The 17,013-nt window shown below is 42.3% G+C and overlaps 1 protein-coding gene across 1 annotated transcript in view; it reads left to right on the top strand.

Moving 5' to 3' along the window:
* LOC124070240 (polypeptide N-acetylgalactosaminyltransferase 10-like) overlaps positions 1-17,013 on the top strand; it is a 61,717-nt gene that overhangs the window by 27,454 nt on the left and 17,250 nt on the right. The window contains exons 5-6 of the mRNA XM_046409945.1: positions 12,663-12,848; positions 13,184-13,367. Coding sequence (XP_046265901.1) covers positions 12,663-12,848; positions 13,184-13,367 — 370 coding nt within the window. The remainder of the gene's footprint in view (positions 1-12,662; positions 12,849-13,183; positions 13,368-17,013) is intronic.

Here is a 17,013-nt window from a genome sequence, read left to right as displayed (position 1 = left end):
TGTGGATCGTAAAATACTCTCAGATGGGATGGAAGATTGGGTTGGGCTGACAGGGACGGCCCTCAGGTGGTCATCAGCATCAGCTATCAGTAATCATGAACCTGAATGAGCATCCCATGATGTACAGAGTCTCACAGGGATCAGTTCTTGGGCCCCTTCATTGACATAATTCTGCAAGATGATGGCTACATCTGTCCAGTGCTGTTCCTCCAACCTGAGAGCTCTACCAAAACACTGCACAAAAAGCAGATTTCTGCTTCGTGCTGGTCATTGTTCAGGTGTGAGCTACAGAAATCATAAAACCCCTCTCAGTGGCTTCTCTTGATGCTGATGAACAGCTTCTGTGCTCTATGGCAGCCTGTTAGGTGCAGTCAGACTGACGATTTGGTACGCTGATCGATGTTGTTTTGCTTTGATTCCTCACAGCTGCCATGAGGGTAATAAACAATTGATGGGATGATTTTCAGAGTGCTTTTGATATTTTCTGAGGTGGTAATTAGTACCCACATTCTGCACAGTGTAATTACAGCCTCGCTGCACAGCCTCTTCTCTCCTTTTTAATATCATAATTAACACAACTATTCAAATTTAACTCAAAAGACACCTGAGGATTTAAATGTGTCTGTGTGCTCTTTGCGTTTTATTGAGAAAACTTCTCTGTCAGTGTGGACTCATGCCTCTGTGTTTTTATGTGAATGGTGTCTGAGAAACTCGAAGCACAGAAGAGCAGAGTGAATATCATCAGATTCAAGGCGGGGGTCAGATGGCTTTCATTGGGGGTCTTTGTATTTGTTTTTCCCCCCACTGTGTTCTGCCTCTGCATTTCTTTTCACTCTACAGCCTGCAACACGCTGCCGCTCGCTGCAACCCGACAAGGAACAAAGTCCCTGTTAGAGAAGCTTAGAAGTTCTCATCTGAATGTAAAAATGCACTGAATAAATTAGCTTCTTTTTCACAAGTGCCAGCTGAGCATAGACTTCAGTAATTTTCTATTACAGTGACATTTAGTGAGCTTAAATTATTTAATATTGACAGAACTAACCATACCCCATACAGTCCAGAAAGAGAGAAAGAAGGTTAAAAGAAACTTAAGTGTTCCAGTCAACTTCATTTCTTTTCACACACGTCAAACTGTTTCAGCTCCTCTCCTCTTCAGCTAAACTGAACTGAAACAGACCTGGACTGACTTGGTCCAATCAGTCATTTATAATTGGTTCAGGGGCAGTCATGTGTAGGGTTTTTGTCACAGCTGCTATTGATTATTAATAATCGAGCAGATTGATATTTAGAGCTCATATACATTTGCAGTTAAAATTATGAAGTTCTCGTTAAAAATGTATGATAACCAGTGATACAGTTTCAGCTTCGAAACAATTTTGAATCGGTTGTAATGACTTGAGTATTTCTATTTTCTACTGCTGCTGCAGAAACAACATATTGTCCTTTTAATATTGTATTTTATCAGTGTGATAGAAATCGTGTTATCCAAATACATTCATGTAAAACTCATGTAAACACGCTGATAAATGTAAAGTTCTTGTGTTTTCAGCACAGCAGCGAAATAAAAGGCACCTTCCAAGTTGTCATTTTGAATAACACACAATTATTTACAATTTCCAAATTGCACAGTTCATCCAAAACAGGTGGCTTCACACACACGTTTCTGCACAAGCTGTTCTTGTGCTGAAAGTCTCACCTGTTATTTCAGAGTGATGAGTGTAATTTCCTGTTCCACCCACGAGCGTGTATAGAACCTGAAATTACGCAATATGGTAATATTTCCATCCACATCCATCTTGTTCTGAATGCGTATCACCTCGTTAATGTAAAACAATGTCGGCCCCTCCTCTCTCTCTCTCTCTCTCTCTGAATTCACGCCCTTCCTCGTTCGCCCAGGCTCACCTCCATTCAACTCGCTCAGGCAGAACCGTGACTCACAGATAACATGCGGACACACTGAAACCTGCCATTTTCATCTCCCCTCCTCAAGCTGCTCTTCTCTTTATTGTCTCTTCATGTTTCTAATCTCTTCTTTCTCTTCCTGTTTTCCTTCTGTTTTTTCTTCACATCTTTTCTTGTTTGTGCTCCTCCTTTCTCAGCCTTTACTGGGATATTTGCTTCTGCTGTCTGTTTTCACAAAATTTCCTTTTTAGATTTGTCTTTTTACTCTCTTTTTCATAGTCTCTTTTTATTAACCTTGTGGTCTCTTGACAAGAAAAACGGCAAACGTGTCCTGATTCCAGCGTCTCAAAAAATGTGCTAACAATAAATGAGAGGAGAGAGCACTATTTTTGATTCAGAATGGTGAGCAAGACATTTCACAGTAGTGGAATAAACTTGTCATTCCTCTCAGCTTCCTCCCTAAAACACATTTCGGCACAGCTAATCCTTGTTGCTTATCAGCCGGACTGACTGCAGTCAACGGCGGTGTGTAATATGTGATAAGCTGAAATAATATTGGCTCTGCTGGTCAGGTCCTGAAAATCATCTTTTGCTGCACTCAAAGTTCATCTTTTCTGTAAAGGAACAGTACACCCAAAAACGAAAATTCAGTCATCATTCTCCCGAAAGTCGTCTGAAGTTTCCCCTTACACAAACTATTTCTGGAGCTTCACAGCAAAACAGCTGCAGCATTTTACTAAACAAATGAAGAAGCTGAGCATCAAAAAACAAACATTAAATGGCTCCACGCAGCTCGTCTGGCATGATCCAAGTTTCCAGAAGCCCTGAGATCCCAAATTGATTTGAAAAGATGTTACTTACATCCTTTTAAGTCAAAATTGTCATTGTAAAAAAGCTTTCCATCGGCACAGGGGGTTAGTAGATAAGGACTGAATTTTAATATTTGTGTGAACTGTGCCTTTTAACGTTCCTTCTTCTTCATTCTCCTGCTGCAGTTTTTTCTCTCCTCTGTCATGTCTCGCTGCCGTATGTGGGCGTTGTATCCACCTTTTCCACGTATCAGTTCAACGGCCACTTTCAGTCAGCTGTCGTGTTCCTGAGCTAACTGCTAATCTGTGCTGACAGTAGAAAACTTGGTATGGTGGCCTTTTTTTTTCAATTGCCTCTGACATTTAACAGTCATAAAGGTACAAACACATCACAGAAAAGACAGAGGACAGCAGTCTCAGCAGGAAAAGTGAGAACGACTTCAGTGGCTCAGATTTGTTGCTTCTGCTTGGATGAACTGTACATCAAGTGGAGAGAGAACCAGTGACGATAAAACGTTCATAAATATAAAAATAAAACAACTGCTAGCTACCAGCTAAAGTATGGAATACACAATGAGATCACGGCTTTACTTTTTTAAAGCTGCGCTAATCGATACTGTTTCAGTTCATTTTCACTTTCAACTGTGTTTCCTGTGTTGGACAAAATGTGATGTTACTTTATGCTAAATGATAACTGAGTAATCGTGAAAATTATGCAATAATTATTAGTAGCAGGCCTAATGTGTCCATCTGTCTCTCAATATCTTACAGATATCTTCCTGTGAGTTCTGGCAGACTTTTTTTCAGCAGTTTTGGCTGAGATGATTTTAAAAGATGTTGATGTGAAACGGAGCATTTAGGAAATGATGGGCCAATGCTTTTACGCCTTTGTTTGTTTGGTTGACAGAGTTTATTCATTTGGACTGCTGGGCCTGATTACACATGTGCAAATGAACACAGCACACGACTCTGAATATTCTCCTCTGGTGCTGTTCTAACTCATTTTTGTGTTCTCTTATGTACTGAGATATTAAGCAAAATGAACAGAAACATCTGTGTGGACAGGCTGTTGCTCATTACACATTTATATCACTAATGCTCTTGCTGTGTTATTAAAGATTCCTAAAATACCCAGAAAGCACTTGGTTAAAAATAAGATTTTGTCAGCCAAAGGATAGCTTCGTAGCTCCCTTTCATATCTCATCTCTGGCATGTTATTGGGCTTTCGACGTCTTCATAGCAGAGACTCATTAAAGCGGCAGCAGCGCGGGCCCAGATGTATCCATCATGGTTAGCTGTGACAGGGACGATCCCTCTCTGCAGGACCACCGAGACGCGGTGCAGCTTCGCCTCCTGTGATGGAAACCTGTCACCGATCCATACTGATGGGCCAGTCATTCAGTCACTGTCCACCATCTGATGGGACCAATTAGACAACCTGTCCAGAAACTTCTGAAATATTTGATTTGGGAATGGTGATAGGAGAAGAATATTAGTGAAGGAAAAATGAAGCATTAAACAAGACGCTATTCTCATGTTTGTGGTTTGTGAGTGGGTTATTTTTTTGACATGTAATTAATTCCGTATCCTGGTTTACCAATTTGTAGCTAACCATTTGAGACGGTGTGACATGTTTTTAATGGCCGTTATCGTGTTTTGGCAGGCGAAATGAAAGCACAGTTCAGCGTGGAGGCAGGTGATAAATGGGCATGAGCAATAAATGTAGTCAAAGAGTGAGAAATGGAGCAATCAAGATGCATGAAACAACATCCAGAGAGAGGAGGAGGGAGAATGAGAGATAACGTGAGAGAATATTGGTGGATTTTTTTTTTCTTTCTTTGGAAAGTTGCTGGATTTTTTAATCTCTTGGCAGCAGAACAAGTGAAAAAATTGGCAAAATGTCATAAAGATGTAAACAAACAACCTCCTTCTGATGTTATAGTCATCCTGTCTGTTCCTCTTTTCTCATGTTCTGTAGGCTGCTGCACATCATTCAGACATGAGACTAATTATCATAAAACTCATTTGGGAGAGCAGGTTGCCCTACAATATGTAAATCGGTCCACTGGTCCAGTAAATGTACTCACTGAGTCACGGGTGGTGAAAATCTTAAGAGTTCATAAAGTTAAAGGAAAACTCCACTGAAACCTGTTATTTTGAATATTGCACATACTGACCACTTATAGGTTTGTTGTTGGTAGCTGTGAAGTCAAACCTCAGTCCAAGACGCCCTGCCAAAGGACAGGATTCGCCCACATTAACTAACACTAACACTGAAAACTTTAATAACTCAGATTCAAATTCTAATCTTAGCATTCGATTAGTATCATTGTATTTACTATTCGAATTTCCAAAATTTGTTCCAACAGCTGCATGACAGTGCAGACCTCTCCTACACCTACAATAGCCTGCTAGCTGTGCTGAACCATCAGCTTTGATTTACCGTCATCTGTTGGAATATAATCTGCTCCACAACGGAGACGCAGCTTTTGGACACTTCTCAGAAAGCTTTTGGTATCAATACATGTTGTGGATAAGTTAGCCGATAGCTTGTAGGTAACAGGTAAAGCCTGTTCTATGGGTGATTCATGTTGTTTGATTAGGCAAAAAGCATGGAAATTGAACGGCATGCATTGTATTTAACAGGTGATGATCCATCAACACCAGTAAAAGAATCCTTATATGCGATATTATTTTCTCCCATGTTGACCTACTCAAACTGCACTTTTAAATTGACTAAAGCAGCTGCAGGACTCAGTAAAAAAGCAAAAGCGAGAACAGAGGATTGCAGAGTAATAATGACAAGAAGCACGACAGAGAGACCAAGACATCCCCAGTCTGTGCAACCAGTTGTATCTGCTAACCTGACCAGCTACAGTCCATGATGAGCTTCAGCTGGCTAGGGTAGAGGGTAGGGGGGAGGGGGAGGAGTGGTGGTGGTGGTGAGGGGAGGTCAGCTCACTCTTCGTTAGGCTGTAATTGAATTTCCGCAGCCTGTGCAGGAAGGATGTTCAGCCCTCGCTCTCCCTGCAGGCGAGTGTTGGCTCGCTCTGGCTTCCCAACCTCCCCGATACTTTCAAGGTTAGCTCAGCTAATGGCCTGCTTTCTCCATGGATTTCTATGTTCGCTGTGTGTCATACGCACGTCTGAGCATGTAGGCGCACAGGTACATGATCCTGTATGTGACGCCACGTAGAGAGTTGAGCAGAGTGCTGGGGACCGTGTTCAGTGATAACAGCATGTGGTAGTGAGTGGACAAAGGACCTGCAGTGTCCTCACCTCCCAAAATATCATCAACAAGTATGACAGCAGCTGAACTGTATGGAGTACTATGAAAGGAAAGCTTTTGTGATGCTCCTTGCACTGTCATCTTTGTTTCCAAAACATGATGCATTTCTTATTGAAATCCCTTTCTTTTAATCTTGTGGTTAAATGTTCCCATCATTTTCTTTGACTATGTTGTTGATCTAATAATGGACACAGTGTGATCTGTGTGTTCCACCTACCACCTGTGGTCTAGTGATTATCTAGACCACATAAATCACCCATGATCCACATCTCACACACAGTAGGCTGAGGGTTTTTATTTTTGTGCTCACCAAATGTGTTCAGAGCTGTTATTTTACTTCTCTGATTTTTCTCTTCTTTTTTCTTTCCTCTAATAAAGCAGTGTTTTGAGGGCCAGGGGGTAAAGGCGGCGAGAGGCGGCACGAAGCACTGGAGCACGTTATCATGTTTTAGCAAGTGTTTATTTTGTCCCCCTCCTTTTTAATTGGAGTGTACTTTAGAGACAAGAGCTGTTCTCCAGGGAGGCTGACTTCATCAGCATCTGCAAGTGTCCACGAACATTAGAGACTGAGAGAGGAAGGCATGTTGGGAGAGTTGTCTTGAATAAATGTTTGCCACTAAATGTTTGGATGAGTCTGTTCCACCCAGCGTGCCCTCAGTGTAAGCAGTGCTCTGCAGTCACTTGAAGTTGTAATCTTTTCCCTCTTATAACATGAAGGATGAACACGACATCGCAGAGCGAGACCCATCTTTTGTTTTGCCTTGTTTCCATAAAAGCGGTTGTTGTTATCATTATTATTATTTCTGTTTCATTGAAGTTTAAATTGAGAATTGGCCCTGCTTCCCATGGAGCATCATTAGCATCTGTAATGGTGGAAGTCGTTGGCATCCTGCCAGCTTAATGGGGGGAATCTTGGCAAAATAATAATAAAGACAAGTAAACCATTAAGTACAAATGAGAAGGGGAGGAAAATGGAAACAAAGAGCAACGATCAGAGGAATGGCCATTAAAAGACAGGGTGGTGTTTGAGCTAAAAGCTCATTGTTATGCTTTTCTAGCCTTCTCTGGAGAGCGCAGATGCCATTTTTAGCTTGTCAGCAAGTTGAACATGGAATGGACGAATAATGGCTCAGAAGCTAAAGAAAAGGCCTCTGTGCATGTTAGCTGAATGTACTGGATGGAAGCTGGTGTTTTATTAATCAGGATGTGTCGTGTCACGCTTGTTGCGACCCTCTCTGTATTCTTCTCCTTTTCACTCACCTCCTTTGTTTCTTCTTCCTGTCTTTTTAACCTCTTATTAATTTGTTGATTGTAGTTCTTGTTTTTTTATTATAATTTCCTTTGTTTGGGTTTGGATCAGTTTGGAGAGCATCAAACTACTTAAATGACTTTTCACATTTGCTCCACAGTGAACTTCTTTTGTAGGCTTTGTCTTTTTGTCTTTGAGATTTTTGTGCATTATTTATTTATTACCTACTCTAGCTTAACCAACTATTTGTACAAGTGCACAATATTAATAATAATAATAATAACAATAATGGTCCAAGATGATGTGGAACTGCATTTTTTTTTTCTATTGAGGTCTCTTGGAGGAGAACCTCTTAACCTTCTGCCAAATAGGAGCACCAAAACAGGTCATAGTTTCAGTGCGAGCCATCTGGAGCTTCTACGTGCGTTTTTCCATGCAGTCATGTGGATTTGACAGCTAAAAACAGGATTGCTGACCAGAATGCATGCTACAGGCTGTTACTCTTTCACCTCATTCTCTCGTAGCAGAAGCTAGACGACAGAGTGTGTGTGTGTGTGAGAGAGAGAGAGAAGTTGAACTCGCAGGTCTGAGCTGGCAGGCTGCTGTTCAGACTCCGACAATGACCCTCTCAAGGACTAACAATCCCCACGGGGATATTTTTATAGCAGTCGACAGCAGCAGTACTAGAGCAGTCTGCTCAACACGATGAGCTTTGGAGATTTCGAGTGAATACAACATCGGTGCTGCTGTGTTAACAGTGACTAAGAGTGACTGTCGTTGCTGCTGTTCTTTCTTCGTGAAGTCACTTCGCCTCTGCTCTCCTCTGACATTGCTGCTTTGCCTTCATATTATTCACCTTTTTGTAATAGTCTTAGCAGGCAAGCAGCATGTTGTGCTCCACACGGGGCACCTTTTCTGTCAGGCTCATCCGTCAGTAGTTTGACTTTGTAATGCTAAAATGAGACCACATGATATGTTTCTCTTCTATGACGGACTCTGTTGGCAAAAGCATTGGGACACCTGACCATTGCTCCAAGAGAGACTTTCATGACATCACATCCTAAATGCATAGATAGCCATGACAGCTTCCATTCTTCTAGGAAGACTTTGCACACTAGTGGTGCATTGATTGATTTTGGTATGAAATAGAACCAAAGAAATTAGATCCAATCCAAATTATGGCAATCACTTCTCACAGAAAGACATTTTTTCCTCATGATTTGAACTCACCATATGAACAGAATTAATAGTGACCTGGGTGTCAGACGTATTGACACACAGGCCTCAGATCAGTGCCCTACAATAAGACCTTGCCCAGCCTCATTAGATAGAATGGTAGGTCCTTTTGAGAATCCAACCCTGTTGTTCTGCTGAAATCCAATGGCTGAGAATTTATGACAAGTCTGACTTTAAGATTCATATTTATAATGATGGTGTAAAATAGCTTTGGTTCAGGATTCATGTTCTGAAAAATGTCCCTTGGAGTTTCAGATTCAGATATGCAGCAGCCCTGATAGAGATGTGAGTGCGTAGTGTTGCATGTGTGACAGAGCTTGAAGGCACAGCTTGTCTGTCCTTTCCTCTTGCTTATCAAAATGCTGCCTTCATCGTTTCATGACGGCAATGTGCACATCTGTAATACATCTCTTATCGTTGCCTCAGTAGCTACTTAAGCTGTTTGTATATCATGTGCAGGGGGAGGAGGATAACCCCCCTGGACAGGCTTAGATCATCTCCCTCAGCATCCTTTTCTTTTTTAATGACATATGAAAAAAAGTAGCTTCAAATGCTCACAGTCTGGCACTCTACAAGAAGGGACAATGTGTGTGATGGAGTTCACAGGAGCAGCCGAATATTTTTGGGGAATAAATTTGCAGCTTGGCTATTTGGTGCCATGCCAAGACTTCTGGGAAGTAATCCAGCACCTTGGAAAGACAAAGATTTGGATCCCATTTTGGATCTGCTGTAATTTGAGGTTAATTGAATTGAAAATCCTGATGTCTGATGCAGCTGGTTTCTGAACCCAAAAAAAAAAAAAAAGTCTGATAATGGTAAATTGTCATCAAAGGACTTCCCTCGATGAGTATTTGTGGAGCACTGCTGGCCACACTGCACTATGTCTTCTTCTGTGCTTAGTTTTAGTGTTAATGACTGAATTCTAATTAGTAGCTCAGAGGAAGATGCAATGTACTTCTGCAGCAGAAACAGATGGAGGCCAGTAAATGTTAGGCTGTTTGGTAAATGGGGTCTACGGAGATGATCCAGGCATCGATGGTGTCTGAGCCCTCATCATGTCCTGGACTCCACATTCTAATAATGACTAATGTGTTTGCAGACATCAGCCTGCTCTCGTTAGGGTGATTTATTGCCTCGCCAATTTTGGTAAACCAGAGGAGCCATATTCCAATTTATTCAGGTCAAATTAACCATTCATAATTAGACGAAGTAACCTTTTCCACTCGCCTCTCCTTTGCTGAATGTGCTGTACATGCAATGCAAATGTTCATTGTTTAATCTCGGTGGCTGTCATTAGGAAGGTTATGTAAGAGTCATCCTGTGCAGGGCAGCAGCTTCGCCCGAATCAATCTCCTAATGGCTAACAGCTAATGGGCTGATTTATTGCCATGTGATGAAGGTGAAGGCTGCCCCTTTCCTCTCAGGGTGACAGAGACCCTATGGAGTCCCTCAGCCTCGGCTTCAGGGTAATAACCCTGTAGCACACATCGACTGAGATGAGTTAGTTTAATGTACAAGAGTGGTTAGAGATTATAATTTATGGGTGACTAACTTTATTTTACTTGAATTTACTGACTTTAGTGTTTTTCATCAGGGATGATGCATAATCGTTAGAGTAATTATGTGGTTGTATCCCTCAGAGCACCAGTCGAGTCTCAGTTTCCATCCACGCTCTGACACACAGCTTCATCACATGGTGCAACGACAACCACACAGTATCATCCAAACCAGTGAGCTTCAGGTGGACCACAAAGCTTCAAATACAGATAATATTAGAAACTGTAGCTTCTAAAACATTGATGCCCATATGGTTATTACTTTGTTAAATGAGAATGAACATCCAAAGGACAAAAGAATAGATCTTTAAAAGCAAATGAAACGGGTCACATAACAGAACAACCAACGCGAAACAGTCACATGTGAACGGGGATCCCACGGTCATGGAAAACCTGGAAAAGTCTTTTTTTTCCAGGTTTGGAAAACTCATGGAATTCATAAAATAGTAATTGAATGTTCATAGTCTAAATAATAATGTGATAATACAGGATAGCTTATTAACAGGGGTTTGTGGATTAAAGGGCAACTGTAGCTTCATGTCACCAGCAGATTTAATGATCACTTGGGTAAATAATCCATCACTTGGCTTTGAAGCAAACCTGGCAGCAGTAATTTGAACACATGTAACGGGGGTTAATTTGAGCCAGACCACTTCAGGCAAGCTGCCTCCCCAGTGAAGCTCTCAGGATTAACTAGCAGAGGCCTGTGTGACGGTCTGATAGACATCTCCCCTCACTCTTGATTACTGCTCTCTTTTCATTTGCTTTGCTCTGCTTTTAATAATTTCTGCTCAGATCTGGTCTGGCCCACACATTCTGGTTCGGACTGGGGAGATAATGGTGGGTTTTGAAGCTGTTTGGTTTGGGATGGTCTGTCATTTACTCAGGCTCATTAAAAAATAAATTAAAGAAGTGAGCGATGGAGGGAGAGAGGGCAGAGACGAATCAGAGGACTTGCTGGCTTCAGGTTTGTTGGTTTTGGCTGGTCTTCGATGCCTCAGCCGGCCGCTGGGATCAGGAGTACCTCCCCAAGAGGCAGCTGCTGCCAAAAAGCATGAAAACAGAAGGATGAGCTGAATGAGGGAGGGAAGGTGAAGAGAAGAAACAAAGGAGGGAGAGAAAGAAAAGCAAGAATTAAGCAAGACGGAAACAGCAGAGTGTAGAGATGAAGACATCTTGTCTGCCATCTTAGCAGCTGTAGTTTGTCCTGTGAAGGTTCGGAAGAGCTGCTTTCTCTCCTTCCTCTTCTTTGATATTCAGAATCCAATTAGTGCTTGTGTTGGAGGGGGGTTCCTCAGTGACAGTGGCCCATTTGTAAGAACTGCTATCAATGAGGAACACTGACAGAGGTAATATTTTATTAATGTCTTCCTGTAGTCTGCAAGTAATGACCCTTTTTGTCAGACCTTACAAACTTTTCTTGTGTTGAAGTTTAGAGACAAAGTAAAGCAATGGGAAGATCAACTAAAAGACTGTTCACTTTCTTTCATAAATGACAAAGAAAAGGCTGAAACGAGTAAATGTCTGACATTTTTGCTTGAAAATGACTAGAGGGATTACTTGATTATCTGAATGGTTGGTGTATGGCTGCTCACTAACTTTCAGTCAGTGGTGTCTAAAGAGAAGCTGCAGTACAAATGAGCTCCAACACCTCAGCAGTCGGGGCTCGAGAGCAGCTGGACTGAGACTGATGATTTGTGGTCTGTGTTTCAGCTTCGGAGCCACAGTGACAGCAGACAGACAGCGAGTGAAACATGACCTTGAGTCTGGCTCCAGTTTTTTGTATTGACCTGTCAGAAGTGACTTGACGTTTGAGCATAAAGATTTACAGTCTCCATTTAGGACAGGATTGATTTCTGTCACTGGCAGCTCTGAGGAAAGATTGGATAAAAATTTGTAGAGCTCCCCAGCTCCCTGCTTTTCTGGGATTGATTAATGCTGTCTTTCATTTTTGAGTTTTTCTTTCTGTATTTTTATATGTTTTTCACCTTCCACAATATTTTAGTATATCTGCTGTTTGGACAGAAGACATCATCCTGTCATCTTCCTCACCGCTGAGATTTACTGTGTCATACTGTGTCGACTGTCGTGTTGAACATAATTTTGGAGGCAACATTATCTGTAATTCCCTCATTCAGCTTTATGAATTTTGTCTGGTGAAATGTTGAGTGTTGTTCTTGCCAAAAGGTTTGATGACTGCGTGTGTTAGGCGGCCTGGATTTAATTCCTTTGTCTTTCCTCACGGTTGGATTCTTTCTCTTTAGGGTATCATTCTGTCTCGTGACTGCAGTAAAGATATTTTTAAAAAAACAGTCTACGAGTGCAGAAAAGTAAGAGAAAATATAAAGTGGATGCCAGTCTGGGTGAGAGTGTGTTATGATGTGGTGGCCTCGAGGGAGACGTTTCAGAGTGGAGCATGTGGCACCGGCAGATGTCTTGTTTGATGGTGACTGCTAATGGTTTCTTTTGATCTGTTTTTGTTCGAGGGAATCTTAGTGAGGGTTTTGCCGTTTGAGGACAATTCTGAAGCCCTTTCATGTCACGCGGCCTGATTTACTTGATGTTTGCCCATAGTGGCAAGGTGTTTGAACCCGCTGTGCGCTCTGTTTCCATCTTTGCAGAGCACCTGAAGACGGCGCTGGAGGAGTACATGGTGCGGATGCCGAAGGTTCGCATCCTGAGGACCAAGAAGAGGGAGGGGCTGATCAGGACCCGTCTGCTGGGAGCCGCCGCCGCTAAAGGAGAAGTCATCACCTTCCTGGACTCGCACTGTGAGACCAACGTCAACTGGCTGCCTCCGCTGCTGGGTGAGCAACACACATATACACAAATCTGGCTAACATGAAGCTAATCCTTAGTCTAAGTGAAGCTCACCAACATATGAAGAGCAGCCAGCAGTCAGGAATCCCATGAGCCCTCTGACTCAAGTCTTGCATTTTTCTCTGTTTGTGAAATGCTTTTGCCTTGCCAGTACTTTAAAGCACTAAAAACTATTAAAAAAACTGTGTGGGTTGGGACACATGCTGTGGTTGTATTGCAGTCCGTGAACTGGAGTGCTGGGCAGCTTTGACGGGAATAAAAGCTTGGAGCCACTTTTCAGCCTCATGTATTGTCACCAACTGCCTCCCTTTGCATCTGTCAGACCGAATTGCACAAAACAGGAAGACCATCGTGTGTCCAATGATCGATGTGATCGACCACGACAACTTCGGCTACGAGACGCAGGCTGGAGACGCCATGCGAGGGGCGTTTGACTGGGAGATGTACTACAAACGGATTCCCATCCCTTCGGAGCTGCAGAAGGATGACCCCAGTGAACCCTTTGAGTGAGTGTAGTTATTTTTGACACAATTTAATGCCGATTATCTTCCTGTGTCGTGAGTGCATGCAGCAATGAACGGAGTGGCCCCAGTGTGAGTCGAAACACTTGACCTGTTTGTGCTGGTGTTGAATGAGCTGCGCAGGACCTTCAGTCTTCACTGAGGGCTTCTCTGAGTGTCTGTCCTTTCACTTTCTTACACACATGTTCTTTAGAGGCAGGATAGTTGATGACAAAGGTCCAGTTTGAATTTTGAAATGTACCCCAGCGTTCATTTACAGCGGGCAATTAGTGGTGCCATAGATGCTGGCTTCATTGTGATAGCACAGCACAGGTAGGTAACCTTTAAGTGAGGGAAGCTAGAATAAATAAACTACACCCGGAGACTCACTTTGCTCCCTGTAAGGTCAAATCACCCTGCATGTGGTGCCAGACACTGTTTGTGGATCCTGGGGGATCAGTGAGACAGAATTTCTCTGTGTTGGGATGTCGTGAGACATACAGTAGGTATCATCAGACAGGGTGGCTGTGGTGCAGGTAGATAAGAGACTAAAGAAGAAGAAATGAGCTGCAGAACAATCAAAATCAATCCTCATTTTGTGAATTAGTCTGCTCCTCTTGCCCAGTGAAATGACCTTCATCACTGCAAATCCAATTTGAGTTGCAAAGATTTTCATTTTCATTTTGATTGACATTGCCGCAGCGGAGAATGAGGCACGGTGGGATGACAAAATCCATCTTGGAGGTCTGTGTGTGTGTGTGTGTGTGTGTGTGTGTGTGAGTGAGAGAGAGAATCTTATGCCTCTGTCACTGTCTCTGTCGTCAGTGCCATCACCCCCCTCCCTCCCTCTGTCTCTCTCTCTCTCTCTCTCTCTCACTCTCTTCCTCTTTTCTCTCCTTCGGGCTTCAGTTAGCGACAAGCTCAGGCCTCAACTCTTTCTTACCTCAAGGTCAATAGATGGAAATGGAGAATACCAACTTGAGCATTTCTAATTAAATCCAAATTGCGTGCTGGAACATTCATGGAGCATTGGGTGAATTTTTTTTCCCCACCCATGGATTGACACTGCCAAAGAACAGTGACTAAAGAAGACCTGCAGGGGTTTCGATCAGCTGGAGAAACTGATTCCTTTAAATCAGAATCTTAAAATCAAAGAATAAGTGAAGAAGAGGATACATTTTTAACTCAACAAAGTGTAAATTGAATGAAATACCTGATCAAACAGTATCTAAAACGAAGCACACAATTTAATGAGCATTAAAAAATGAGTGAGCTTTGATTGACGGCACAGTCGTGTTATTCCTTGTTGTGTGCAGAACTGTTGAGGTCAGTTCAGTCAATGCTGGTCAATATTAATTCAGTGGAGCCGCTCATGGCTGAGGGCAGATGTCTGCAGCAGTGCTGAGCAAATCCAGTCTGCCACTGTGTTTTCAAAGCGGTTTCCTTTGGAACAGGAAATCAGAAGGAGCGTCCGTGGGGCCCTGCTGTGACCAAGCGGTCTGCCATTGCAATATTTTGTTAGTTTACTGTTAAATGTAACAATATTGGCATTTTGAAATTAATAAGAAAGTAACTGTGTCATCATCACCATTAAACCAGTAAGTATCCATCAAATATATGGACTGAAGTGACCAACGAAGTGACACTGTGTAGTGGCTTATTGTTTTTAGTGAAAACTATATGACAGAGTCATTTCCTCCAAACTCTGTGTACAATTTACAACCCTGATTCCCAGAACGTTTGGGATGCTGTGTCAACTGAAAGCAGTCATTTGTTTTTTAAGTGTTCCTGTAGTGATATTTTAATGAGTGATGAACCTCGGCCCCTCCTGAACGACTGAGCCTCTCGAAGATGCTCCTTTCATACCCGCTCACGATCGTCACCTGTTACCAATGAGCCTGCCAACCTGTGGACTGTTCCAAACAGACGTTTTCAATTGAGTACATGTCAGAAAAAGATTAGCAGATGATCACATTGTGTTTTATCTCCATTTTGCACAGCCTAAGAACTCATTTCAGTGAAATGCCTTCAGGCAAAACAATCTTTCACTGAAACAACTGTTCCTGAACATCAGGAAAACAAAGCAGTTGCTAAGCAACACATCTGCAGCAGCAGTGTGAACGGTGACTTTGGGTCAGCACATTAGCATTTTAAATGAAGCATGTGTGCAGTTCCAGGTGAGTTCATCTGGTTTTGAGCAGCAGCTGGCTGAATGTCGGTGTGCTTTGTATATGTGCACATGTATGCTCGAGCACTTGTGGAGAAAAGGCCTCATCACAAGTCAAAGAAAGAGGTGGTTTTCAGCAGTCACTGCAGAATCCCACAGTCAGACATCAGTATGTTTGACTGGAGCTGTACTAGGGGGGTATATACCGAAATCATTACCACAGTACGAGGAAGAGTATTTTCTGACATTGATAGGCATCAGGACATACATGAATTACCAGAAACAGTCCTGAATTCTGAATGTAATCAAATTAAGCTGATAGGGGATTAAGAATTAAAAGTAAAGGAATTCAGGGGCAGAGTCTCTTTTAAAATACACTGGTTAAATATTTATCAATATTGTTTCAAACTAAAATGATTTTTGCAAAACTAATCGGGCCCTTTAGCTGCTGTAATTAGCTGCTGTATGAACACTTTAATTCTGCTGTTTTTGTCTGGTTTTTGCCCTCAAGATAGAAGCAGAATAAAAATTCTGTTCTAAAAACTAAATGCAAGAAGTTCAACTTCAAATAATTGTATTAATCCTCAAATCTCCGTTTGATGGTTTGAGAGGTAATACAAAAAGCCAAGAATGTTTATTGGCGAACATTTGCAGCTGTAACTTGCCCCAGGCTGTTATTAAACTGACACTTGTTGTGTTTAAATGATCCTCGTGTTCACTTGCTTCATGTCAGTTGTGAGCACTCGGTGAAGCCCGTGTGTTTCTTTCCTCACAACTCGGCCGAGCTGAAGTGTGTTTGTGTTTTCTCCCTCCGGCAGACAACAGCTAACAATCTCCACCCCACAAATCAGTGCCCACACAGCTCTTTTTGCTCAGCTCACACACTCCAGTGACCACACAACAGCTTGCAATCACTGCACTTTGTGCCGTCAAACACACACACACACACACACACACACACACACGATTCCTTTGTCCCCCCCACAGCCACTGTTGTTTATCCTGATGAAAGTCTGACCGTTGCATTTCATCCAGCATGACTCCAGGCAGGCAACCTGAGTGCGTATGTGAGTGTGAGTGTGTGTGTGTGTGTGTGTGTGTGTGTTTTGTGTTTTCTCTTTTCTCCAGTCACAGACAAGGAACTGCTGAGACACACTGTCACCCACTCAGACAAATCGAGTCAGTCAGTGTGACGAACATATTTAAAGAGTTGCAGGGCAGCATTTGTGTCCACTCAGTCATACGCGTTTTGTCAAGCTTGGGTCACCGTTTTCTCGTTTGGTTGAAATAAACCCTCAATTCACAGAGTAACATGTGAAAATATTCTGCTCTGTACACAGTTTTGTCTTGACTTGTAGTTGTTTTTGGTCATTATTATTAATAATAATTTGTTATCTGGATATAAAATGACCTTTATTGAGAAATGAGATGTCAGTCATAACACGCAGCCTAATTTGCTACCACCGTTTATCTCATATTATATCA

This window comes from Scatophagus argus, chromosome 14 (assembly GCF_020382885.2).
Source record: "Scatophagus argus isolate fScaArg1 chromosome 14, fScaArg1.pri, whole genome shotgun sequence".
NCBI lineage: Eukaryota > Metazoa > Chordata > Actinopteri > Scatophagidae > Scatophagus > Scatophagus argus.
This window is presented reverse-complemented; position numbering and strand designations above follow the sequence as displayed.